Below are 12,978 nucleotides of genomic sequence, written 5' to 3'. Positions count from 1 at the left end.
TAATAAACATAAAATCATACACCCAAACGGCACAAAACTCGCTTCCTGCATGTAGAATTCATCAAAGCGTTCCAAACCTAAACGTCTTATAGTATGCGAGTACATGGAGCTCTAAACACAAGGACTCTACATTTTAGAACTCCCGTATAACGACCATGTGGTGAAGACGCTGAAACGCAAGCTATTGTTGTTATCTCAAGTGCTATCTGCTCTCGGGTAGCAATAACTCTTAGACACTCTTCGGTGTTTATGTCAGTGTGCTTAGAACTCAGTAGCGTAAACCTCCCAGGTCACGTCGAGGATCGCAGACGCCACGCCCACTGTGAGACTTGGTGTTCGCACTGCGCATGCGTACGTCTCTGTAGGTTTTCGCGCTCTGACAGCTGAGGGTCGGTACGCGCGGGATTTCGAAGTACTGCCCGGGGTCCGGTGAATGAGACATGAGTCTGTGGGTGGATAAATATCGACCGACCTCCATTACCAAGTTGGATTATCACAAAGAACAGGCAGCTCAACTTCGGAACCTGGTGAGGAAGCTGCGGTGCAAGGGGTCGCTCTTAAAGGTCCCAGGTCCGCCAAGGGAACCCCATTTACTGTAATCTTCGCTCGTGTAGACGGGTGCTTATCCCTTTTCTTTAAAGGTGACCCGCTAGTTACAGAGAATTACGGAGAAGCAGTAGTTAGCAGTAATAGCAATGATGATTGTGCAGCGCTACTGAATATGATGGCGCTATATAAGCTAATATATAAAGTAAAAATACTGTAGTTATTGCTTGCAGGTTGTCATGTAATTGCAGTTTAGTGAACCTGGTAACACTAGTAAAAACAAAATGCGCATGAATGTACTTTATGCATTCTTTAAAAAGAGGACACAAAGAGCACTTGCCTGATGTGGAAGCTGCAGCCCTGCTGTTGCAGTTGGGGACGTACTAAACAGGATGATGGGATGATGGGATGATTGGCTGCAATGCTCAGCACTATCAATAGGTGTCAGTACACATTTTACACGCATGGTAAATCACAGTATGTTCTGTTTGGTAGTTCTTGATACTAAGTTGCAATGAATACATTGTAAAAAGAAGCTGCAAATGTTTAACTATTTACTTGCTGAAATATATACAGTTTTATAACGGAATCATGGTAAATTCTATAGAAATAATAGAAAAATGTTATGTAATCAAAATATTGATTTAATATGGTACATGTATGTGCAAACACCATATTTTACCTGTTTTGATTGGCACAATATGGGAATATATATTTTAAACATGGGGATCAAGGGTGGAATATTATAGTTACACATGCTAAGGAACATATTTGACCTGTTTTTGATAAGAAGATGGGAATTTTATTTTTACATGGGGATTATGGGTGGAATATCATGGTTACAGATGCCAAAGAACATATTTGATCTGTTTCTTATAAGAAGATGGGTATATTTTTTTTTACATGGGGATTATGGGTGGAATATTATAGTTACACATGCTAAGTAACAGATTTGACCCATTTCTGATAAGAATATGGGTATAATTGTCACGCACAGCATTAGATAGAACCTGTAGTCAGGTAGAACAGCACGTGCAAATCCGACAGACAGATAAATCCAGTGCAGAATAGCCGAGGTCAAGAAGCCGGAAGTCAGGATCGTTGCAGGGTAAACCGAGGTCAGGGAGCCAGAAGTCAGAATCGTCGTGGAGGAAGCCAGAGTCAAACGCCAGGGGAACAGTAACAAGCTGAGTCGGTAACGGGAAATCACGGAGGAATAGACACTATACAAGATAGGTACGACCATCAGAAGGCAAGGCTCAAAGGTTTCTGAGGCTCTTAAATAGGCAGAGGAAGTCTAGGCACCAATTAACGTTTTCCCGCCAAAAACTGTGCCGTTACGTCACTTCCTTTCCGCGGCCATCTTGGGATTGGCGAGATCGTAAAATTCGAAAAGGAGCGGTAGTACAGGCTGGTGCCACTAGGTGGCGTGCAGAGGAACGCGTGCACGCGGCAGGTCCGGACCCCCTCCAGGAAGTGGCGGCTGCCGTGTGGAGTTGCGGGGACTTCCCCGTCCTCGCGGTGGCGGAAGCTGTCTCGCAGAGGCGGGAGGTCTCCCTCTTCTCCTCGGCAGTTGAGGCTGCTGTGCCGAGGCGGGGGGTCTCCCCCCTTCTCCGCGGCGGCTGCAGCTGCTGACCTGAGGCGGGAGGTCTCCCTCTCCTCCGCGGCGGTTGAGGCTGCTGCGGCAAGGCGGGTGGTCTCCCTCTCCTCCGCGGCGGTTGAGGCTGCTGCGGCAAGGCAGGAGGTCTCCCCCTTCTCCGTGGCGGCTGAGGCTGCTGTGGCAAGGCAGGGGGTCTCCCCCTTCTCTGTGGCGGACGCTGATCCGAGGAACCGGCAGCCAGGTACGTGACAATAATATTTTTTTTACATGGGGATTATGGGTGGAATATCATGGTTACACATGCTAAATAACATATTTGATCTGTGTCTGATAAGAATATGAGTATACTCATTTTTTTACATGGGGATTATGGGTGGAATATTATAGTTACACATGCTAAGTAACATATTTGACCTGTTTCCGATAAGAATATGGGTATAATCTTTTTTATTTTTTTTTTTTTACATCGGGATTTTGGGTGGAATATTATAGCTTCACATGCTAAGGAACATATTTGACTTTTTTCTGATAAGAATATGGGAATATTATTTTTTTACATGGGGATTATGAGTGGAATATTATAGTTACACATGCTAAGGAACACATTTGACCTGTTTCTGATAATAATATGGCTATAAATATTTTTTACATGGGGATTATGGGTGGCATATTATAGTTACACATGCTAAGTAACATATTTGATCTGTTTCTGATAAGAATATGGGTATACTCATTTTTTTACATGGAGATTATGGGTGGAATATCATGGTTACAGATGCCAAAGAACACGTTTGACCTGTTTATGATAAGAATATGGGATTTTTTATTATTTTTACATGGGGATTATGGGTGGCATATTATAGTTACACATGCTAAGGAACACATTTGACCTGTTTCTGATAAGAATATGGCTATAAAAAATTTGTATATATGGGGATTATGGGTGGAATATTATGGTTACACATGTTTAGTACCTTATTCGACAAGTTTCTGTTAAGAATATGGCTATAATTATTTTTCTATATGGGGATTTTGGGTGCAATATCAAGGTTACACATGCCATGGAGCATAATTGACCTCCTTCTGATAAGAATATGGGTAAAATCATTTTTCTACATGGCTATCATGGGGGGAATATTATGGTTACACATGCCTAGTAATGTATTTCACTTGTTTCTGATAAGAAAATGGGTATGATTAAATTTTTTCATAGATATTATGGATACTATGATATGATTGCATGTGCCATGTAACATATTTGATCTATTTCTGTTAAGAAAATGGTTATAAATGGTTTTCTACAATGGTTTTCAAATCTGTTCCTTAGCATGTGTAACTATAATATTCCACCCATAATCCCCATGTAAAAATAATAAAATGCCCATATTCTTATCAGAAACAGGTCAAATGTGTTCTTTGGCATCTGTAACCATGATATTCCACCCATAATCCCCATGTAAAAAAATATTTATAGCTATATTCTTATCAGAAACAGGTCAACTGTGTTCCTTAGCATGTGTAACTATAATATTCCACCCATAATCCCAATGTTTAAAATTTATATTCCCATATTGTGCCAATCAAAACAGGTAAAATATGGTGTTACACATACATGTACCATATTAAATCAATATTTTGATTACATAACATTTTTCTATTATTTCTATAGAATTTACTATGATTCCGTTATAAAACTGTATATATTACAGCAAGTCAGGGGCGTACCTAGAGTATTTGGCACCTGGGGCGGATCCTGTATGTGGCACCCCCCCACACATACACACTTTAAAACTGCATAGCTTCTACCATTATATACCGGCGCAGACACTGAAGGTGGTACAGCATAACACTTACTGTTATCATTATATACTGAGGCAGACATTGACCGTGGTACAGCATAACACCTATCACTATATACTGAGGCAGACATTGACGGTTGTACAGCATAACACCTACCACTATATACTGAGGCAGACAATGACGGTGGTACAACATAACGCCTATCACTATATACTGAGGCACACATTGACGGTGGTACAGCATAATCCCTATCACTATACATTGAGCCAGACATTGACAATAGTGCAGCATAACTCCTATCACTATATACTAAACCAAACATTGATGTGGTATAGGCCTACCACTTCATTAGTAGTAGGGATGCACCGAAACAAATTCTGGACTGAAACCGAAAATGCAGCATTTACCTGGCCGAAACCGAATATGACCCCCCACACACACCATAAAAAAAAAAAAAAATCTAACACTTTTATTTAAAGTAAGTAACACACCAAAATAGGACAAAACAATTAAATAACAATATTAATATAATATATATATATATATATATATATATATATATATATATGATTAACAGCAATCACATTCCTGTCATGCCCAGTCATTCGCAGATTCCAGGATGTACTCGCAGACTTGGCATGATAGGAGTATGATTGCCCTATCTACCCCTTCTCACTCCCTTTTGTCCTACCTACCCCGTCTCACTCCCTTCTCCCTATCTACCCCCTCCTAACGATCTACCCTCTCCCCCTTTGAAGTTCACTTACCTTTCAGGAGTCCTGCGGTGGGGGTGCAAGGCCTCTGTCTCCCAGCTCTGCCACTGTATAGAACAGTATAGAGTGATGGGAGTTATGATGTACTAGAGCATAATTATATAATGAAAAATACATTGGAAATGGTACAGCATAACACCCATCACTCTCACACACTTACCAATCCGCGCACACACACCAATCCAGACACATACCAATCCACACACACCAATCCACACACACACCAATCCACACATATACTAATCCACACATACCAATCTACACACATACCAATCCACTCTCACTCACTGAATGGGTTGAACCCGGCTTAAAATCACTCAAGGGAGCCGGAGGTCTGTTAAAGACCTCCGATACCGCTCCCTTGCGAGCCTGCTCCTCCAGCGGCGGACATTACTGTCCGTCTCTGGAGGGGTGCCGGGTGCCGGCAAGTTGGAACCCCCCTGATGAGCGGCACCCGGTGCGGACCGCCCCCCTCTAGGTACGCTACTGCAGCAAGTAAATAGTTAAACATTTGCAGCTTCTTTTTGCAATGTATTCATTGCAACTTAGTATCAAGAACTACCTAAAAGAACATACTTTGATTTACCATGAGTGTAAAATGTGTACTGACACCTATTGATAGTGCTGAGCATTGCAGCCCATCATCCCAATATGCTGTTTAGTACGTCCCTTGCAGTTGCCTCTTCCTCCACACCTGACAATTCCTATAACTAATTGGCCCCAGATGTTGCTAAATACCCCAAATATACCAAAATATTTTTTTGTGATCTTTATCACGTTTGTGAAACTGCTTCCCCTTCCCTTATATAAGATGAACCCGCACACGTTATACATAATTTTATTCAGGGAAATTAGGACCTTATTTTAACATCATAGAAATACATAATAATAATAAAAAAATAATAATAAAGAGAACCTATACTAAAATAGAAAAAATATTCAATCTTGCGTAAGTTTTCTTGTATACTGTAAGTGCCACAAATAAACAATGACCCAATTTATGTTCCGCAGCATCTGATTAGTTATACCCCAGATATTTTTTGTTTGAGGGCCACATCCATGCTTTACGTAATAACCCATAATACACTATTGACTATTGAATTTTTTTTTACTTCTAGTGGTAAGGTTTTTTTTTTTTTCTTTCTGTTTTTGCACTGTTCCTGGGGCGGTACGGCTTTGAGGATCTCATAGATTTTTTTATATAAATTTTATTTATTTTTTTATTTCATTTTTTCCTCAATCTGTTTCTCAGTCTCCTCCTCCTGGTCACACTGATGAGGAAGCAGGACTTTATAGCATTTCCAATTATAATTGTGGTCAGCCAGCAAAGGGCCTAGAAAAGACCCTGTTGAGGCGCTCCTATCCTCAGGGTGTCCGCCAATCGTGTGAATGACGGTATCGGCCCTTGTGGCGGGCGACGTTACATGCGATCATTCGGCAGAAAGACAGCGATGGACAGCCTGATCTCCCTGCCGCTACATGGGAGAAATGTCTGTGCCGCTGCAACAAAGTCAGGACTTACTTGTACGTCCTAATAGGCTTCTTGCTGCAGGTTTTAAGGACATACAGGTATGTCCTGAGGGGGCTGAAGGGGTTACATACCTGTTAAATGTATTTAGCTTATACAGGTTTGTATCAGACGCCTGTATATTTTAGCGTTGTCTGTAGACACATAAAACTTTCTGCAAACATTCTTTCAGTTCTGCTCCACAAAATAAAACAAGAATCATTAATTGCATGATAAGCAGATCTGACAATACATTCTTTCCCCTTAAATAGTTTTTGAGATGCTTTTTACAGTTTCTATGGCAACAGTCTGTTGGTACCTGTTTTTTTTTGCCACAAGGCATGTAATTATGAGGAAAGAACTTTACTGCATTAGAGTGGACCTGTCTTCCATGACGTGTTGATAGGGACCATTTCTGATAAGCATAAAGCGTGTGTGTGTGTATATGTATATGTATATATATATATATATATATATATATATATATATATATATATATATATATATATACACACACACACACATTGTGCCAGAGAAATCAGTAGCTTCAGTAATATAAGAAGTGATACTCGCTGCTCGCATGGTGGCGGAGACAATATATATACGTGAGAAGTTACTGCCTACAAAGTGACTCGACTTAAATTATATTTGGTGAGGGTATGGGCCCTAGTCAGCCCGGGGAACCATGTTACAATAGCTGATGATTTGCATTGAGTCTAGCTGTGAAGACTTTTAATAACTTAATAATGTGAGCATCCTTGGTCCTGGGAGCGCTGAGTAAGGAATGTATTCCCATCTCAAAGAGCGCCCCCAGACCTTTTTCCTCTGGCATCAGAGCAGTGATATCTAAAATATGATAAAAAAAGTGAACACTGCCTAGAAGTGTTTTCAGGGGGGGTATCACATTTATCAAAGGTATATGTTAAAGATCCCACTTTCCTTTCATGTCAGTGGAAGTCGTGTCCCTGACAGAAGCAGCATTTCACCTTTTCCCCGATACTTTATCATGTGGGAATGAATGTGTGACCCTACAAACACCAGAGAAGTATGGAGTCTCTCTTCCTTCTTTATGGCTGCCAACAGTGTCCCCAAGGAAGAGAAACCGGAACCGGTTTGGAGGAACGTGGAGGAGACTTGATGCTTGTGTCAGGCACGGTTCTTTCATCTGCAGGACGTGAAATTCAGTGTCCGTCACGTTGGAGAGTCTCTCTTCCCCCATGGGTTTACAAATTCAATACGATCTTATGAGCCTGAACTCCAAACGCGCTGGCAATGTTCAGCCAAACTCTTCCTGCTGCAGCTCACAACTCTTCTGCAGACTATGCCGCCAGAGCCCTGTTCAAGGAACATGTCTGAAATGTGTATATATTTAACGATATGCTGCCATTGCATAGTCTAACAGAACGTCTCCCTTTGTGTGCTGTTCGCAGGTGCAATGTGGAGATTTTCCGCATCTCCTCGTGTTCGGCCCGTCGGGTGCTGGAAAGAAGACACGGATTATGTGTTTGTTGCGAGAGTTATATGGTGCTGGAGTAGAAAAGCTGAGGATTGAGCATCAGACTATAACAGTAATTAAAATTGTGTTGTGTTTATTATTGGCTGTGTAAGGAATCCTACAGTGCTTTTTTATTATTTTGTCCTTTGGCAATAAATGGTAATAGTAGTTAACAGAAGTAACATGTAAGTGTCTGTACTACTGGAATGTACAGTTGATGTAAGAGAACATGAGCGCATACAGCAGTGATGTTTAACCCAGACCCTAAAAACATGTGCCGCCAGTTTTCAAACATTTCTTGGGTATCGTTCATTGTTTAATGAGCAAAGTCATAATTAAATATAACGTAACATGAAGAGAATAGGTCTAGAAGTTTCATCATAAAACGGTGTTATTGATTTAAGTTTTTTACAAGATTTGACGTGTACATATTGTGTGTGTGCCCAGTGTTCTTTGTATATAATGTATGTTTTGGTACGCAGCATAACAAAATTCTGTTCAATTCAGATGGTCTCTTCATTAAAAAAAAACACAACAGGATACATTTCAGGAGGAGTTAGAGATAGAGTGTGCAGATTTGGCAACTATGTGTGTGTGTGTGTGTAAGAGGTATTAGCTTGGTACCGTTATGTTTATACAGGCCCCGTCAAAAAAGAAAATAGAAATCAGTACCATAGCAAGCAACTACCACCTGGAAGTCAACCCAAGGTATGCGGACGTTCTCATTCCTTGTTTAGTCCTGTTTTTCAGAGTTTATCGCAGACATGCGATTATTATTATTGACTATTTAATAAGTCACGAGTACACCAGCGCATTGGAGTTTTGTGTGGAAACAATAAACAAGGTCTTAAACTGAAATTAAAGGGGCATTCCTGCCATCATTTGGAATGCAAATGCTAGGTGAGTGACTCTTTTAAATCAAAATGAATTACAAGGCAGTAAGTAAAACGTTACTAAATTAGCACACAGAACGGACTAACTGCACCCCAGAAACCACAACGTACTGTGGATTAAAGAGTTTAAAGGAATGCTCTGATGTCCCATACACCCCAAGCAGTGAAACGTGCATTTTACATACTTTGCAAGTAACTTAACATGCATTCCTTACCAATAAATATATAAAAAGAAGCTACTGTGTACATTTTCCTCCTCTGTCCCCAGTTTGTGCCAGTATTTGGACGGTTGAAACACCCAATCACTAGCAGGCAATGTCTCCTGTTTCTGTGAATTTTTTGTATATGTGCAAAGGGTCTCATGAGCAAGCCAGCACTAGAGTTGGCAAGTGGAGAATATAATGCACGTATGGACTGGTAAACAGTAGATGTGTTCAGTCAAGGGCCAACCGTATAAAAATATACACATATTTTTGTATATATAGGGTGTGTATACATGTATACGCTCAGTGGATAGCAAGCCAAGGAATTGGGAGACCAATGGGAAAATAGGGCAAACGCATAGTGGGGAAATCTAATGGGGGAAAAAAAAACCATACTGTTATCCCCCCTCCCCCAGCCTCAGTGTATATGTTCACAACTAGGGTTGAAAAACTTTTTTCCAAGATGTGCAGAAATGCCCCTTTTTCTTGGTGGGGAAACAGCAGAACCACTTGTCAAGCTGTTATATGTGCTAATACTCTTTTGTCTTTTTACCCTTAAATAATAGATGATCAGATATGCAAATACATGTATTGGTCTTTTGCTCACATGGTTTACTGCATTTTTCAGCAAGTCTGATTTTAAATGTCAATTTTTTGTATAAGACAAATCGGCAGATTCTCCTCTTGTGCAGTTGCCTAATTGGTATTACAGAAATAATTGATTTGTTTAATAATTTAAAAGCATTTGAAAATGACATGCTTGCTTTTCTTTAACTCTAGGCAAGGTGCTTAAGTGTTTTGGGTAGACAGATGACTTTTGTAATCTGGTTTCTGCTTTTATTTCAGTGATGCAGGTAATAGTGACCGGGTAGTGATCCAAGAATTATTGAAGACAGTTGCTCAGTCGCAACAACTTGAGACAAGTACCCAGAGAGACTTTAAAGGTAGAAATCAAACCTATTCTTCAAATTGATTGAAATTAATTTTAAGTTTTGGACCTGTCAAGTTTGTATTGCAGTAGCATGATTGTGTTCGCATAACTGTTGCTTTCTTTGGGGTATGTAAGAGAGGTGGCAATAAACCCCCAGACCATATGACATCTCTGTGCAACACAGTTAGGGTTTATACGTGTGTACTGGAACATTTCTATGAATGTCCAACTGCAAGGCACTTTCGCTAACATATTACGATCTGAGAGCAACTCCTTTGAACAAAAATGCTAGATAATGTGTTAAAGTTGTTCTCTTTCATATGGAAAAATACTACAGAGATTTGCTTGCTGTATTGTGTTAATTGAAGAACCCTTTTGTGAAAATATTTCCTTTGGCATAAGACCAGCAGAGAAATGTGCTAATGCTAATTCACAAATGTTCATCTTGAACAAACAGGACAGTAACCAGAATATCATCATAATGTATACTTGGTATAAAGATAGATGGAAGGGTTACCCCCTCTTTAAAATTACCATGTGTGTGATTTATTTTTTTCTGCTTAAAATTATTTATACTTTTCCAGTTGTCTTGTTAACGGAAGTTGATAAGCTGACTAAAGATGCCCAGCATGCCTTACGAAGAACAATGGAAAAATATATGTCTACTTGCAGACTTATTTTATGTTGCAATTCTACATCAAAAGTAATCTCTCCAATTCGTAGCAGATGCTTGGCAGTGCGTGTTCCAGCTCCCAGCATTGAAGAGGTACTGATTTCATCTATTGCTTTGTTAAATGTTACGTTTTTTTAAATCCTGAAGAAAAGGTTCACTTTTAATTGCATGTTATTTTTTTTATTTTTATTTTTAGAAAGGACATATAGTCCCTCAGTTTAATTATTACCGTATTTGCTCGATTATAAGACGAGGTTTTTTTCAGAGCAAATTCTCTGAAAAATACCCCTCGTCTTATAATCGGGGTCGTCTTATAATCAGACCTCAAATAGGTCTGACTATGAGACGACTAAGATCCAGATCCCCCGCAGCTGCAGGGGACCTGGATCCTCCTGTCTCCCCCGCCCTACTTACCGGTGCTTCTGAGTCCCCGGTGTGTAGCTGGGGCAGCGTGTAGATGTCTACGCGATTCGCTGCAGCAGTGCGGGGAACTCTGATCTCTGACAGTCGGGGAAGGTCTGCGCGATGGACGCAGACAACCACCGCTGCTAGCCACACCTCCTTCCGGCTGCTGCGTAAGTGCGTGGCATCTACAGCGTAAGTGCGTGGCACCGGTAAGTTTGGGGGGGGTCGGGGGAGTGTTAAATGGGGGGGCATAAGGCATTTCTAGAGGCAGAGTGCTCTGTGAAATGCCTTTTAACCCCCTTAATGCCACTCTGCCTCCAGAAATGCCTTTTTAACCCTCTATACACCACTCTGCCTCCTGAATGCCTTAAACCTCCCTATATGCCACTCTTCCACATAATATCCCTTTTAACCCTCTAAATGCCAGAGTGGCATATAGGGGTATAAGGCATTTCTGGAGGCAGAGTGGCACATAGGGGGTCAAAAGGCATATCATGGGGCACAGTGGCATATAGGGTTAAAAGGCATATCATGGGGCACAGTGGCATTTAGAGGGTTAAAAGGCATATGGGGCACAGTGGCATATAGGGGGTATAAGGCATTTCTGGGGCAGATGTGCATAACTGCGGGGCAGGTTGGAAAATAGAAGGAAATAAAACCAAAATATTTTTCTCAATCATAGCGTTTATTAAAAAAAAAAAAATAGTTTAGATGAATTAACATTTACTGGTAAAACTTTTTTCCTATAGGGTCGTCTTATATTCAGGCTTTTTCTTTTTTTCCTAAATTAATATTCAGATTTGGGGGGTCGTCTTATAATCAGGGTCGTCTTATAATCGAGCAACTACGGTACTTAGAATAACCCTTGGCTTCTTAAATGCACTTTTCTGCTGTATTAGTCACCTACTGCACATTCCATTGTTCCATCAAGCATATAAAATGATTACTTTTTATTGCTACATTTTTCTTACTTAACCATTAGATTATTCTCTAATTCAGAAATTAAGGAACACCATACAATAAATACAAATTTACAATAAAGCAATGTCAGCAAGCTAAAATACCAATTCCATCTGAATTACTGCATACCTATTTAGGTTATAGAATCTCATGAAGATCTGAAAAGAATTTATGCTCACACTGCACTTATTTATTTTTTGCAGATTTGTTTAGTTTTGTTCAGTGTATGCAAAAAAGAGGGCCTGCTCCTTCCTCAGGATCTTGCACGCAAGATTGCTGAGAAATCTGGTAGAAATCTCAGAAAAGCACTTCTAATGTGTGAAGCTTGCAGAGTACAACAGTAAGTATACATATAAAACTGTGCCTTTTTCATGTTAAAATGTATCATACTAAATGAAACCAGAGCACACGTTTTCTTGTTTAACCTCTTCATGACAATAGCTGATTTTAACATTTTTGCAGTGCTTTTGGTTAGCTATAATTTCTCATTTACTGAACCAGCACAAGTTATATATTGTTTTTGTTTACCAAAACAAGAATGGCTTTTTTTCGATGCCATTATTCTGATTGTATCATATAATTTACTATAAAAAAAGACCTTTTTCTGACTTTTACTTGAGAAGTCTTTTACTCATCTGTAAAAGCTAATGAAAAAACTGCTAAATAGAATATACTATTTGTTCTGAGTTTAAAAATACCTAATGTTTTTGTGTGTGTGGGGGGGGGGTTGTGTAAGTTATAGGGCGGTAAGTACAAGAATGGTTTTGCTATTTCAAAACCATTTTTTCCAAATGTGGTCATTCTGCTCCATGTCTTATTTGGGAGATCTATGAAGCCGGCCAATGCAATTTACTTAATCAAACCATATATACACGTCTATTGTCATGAACGGATTAATATGATTAAAACTTCCAGTGATTAGACAGTCATTTTCTAAACAATCCATTCAAGTGAATATATAATTCCTCTTTAAGAGAGACCAAGGAATATTTAAGGATTGAAACTTTACATCAAGGAAGATGGGCGTAATTCTGCCGTCAAATTCTATGTTTCTTGTTGATCCAATGAAACGCGCGTGATGTGCACGTAGTACTACTATTTGTTCCAGTTTGTAGAAGAACTGGAGAGATTCTCTCATGCCAACTTAAGTGGAGTATATATTTTTATAATTAAGTTAGTACAGTTAATGTTT

At 39.8% G+C, this 12,978-nt stretch overlaps 1 protein-coding gene across 1 annotated transcript in view; it reads left to right on the top strand.

The window, feature by feature from the left end:
• Positions 1-440: 440 nt before the first annotated feature.
• LOC149271757 (replication factor C subunit 3) overlaps positions 441-12,978 on the top strand; it is a 16,662-nt gene continuing 4,124 nt past the window's right edge. The window contains exons 1-6 of the mRNA XM_089507141.1: positions 441-527; positions 7,657-7,794; positions 8,362-8,429; positions 9,664-9,761; positions 10,333-10,514; positions 11,990-12,126. Coding sequence (XP_089363267.1) covers positions 441-527; positions 7,657-7,794; positions 8,362-8,429; positions 9,664-9,761; positions 10,333-10,514; positions 11,990-12,126 — 710 coding nt within the window. The remainder of the gene's footprint in view (positions 528-7,656; positions 7,795-8,361; positions 8,430-9,663; positions 9,762-10,332; positions 10,515-11,989; positions 12,127-12,978) is intronic.

Source organism: Sceloporus occidentalis, unplaced genomic scaffold (genome assembly GCF_023333645.1).
Source record: "Sceloporus occidentalis isolate IW3139 unplaced genomic scaffold, rSceOcc1.0.p SCAF_461, whole genome shotgun sequence".
NCBI lineage: Eukaryota > Metazoa > Chordata > Lepidosauria > Squamata > Phrynosomatidae > Sceloporus > Sceloporus occidentalis.
The sequence above is the reverse complement of the archived record's forward strand: the minus strand, read 5'-3'. Positions and strand labels throughout refer to the sequence as shown.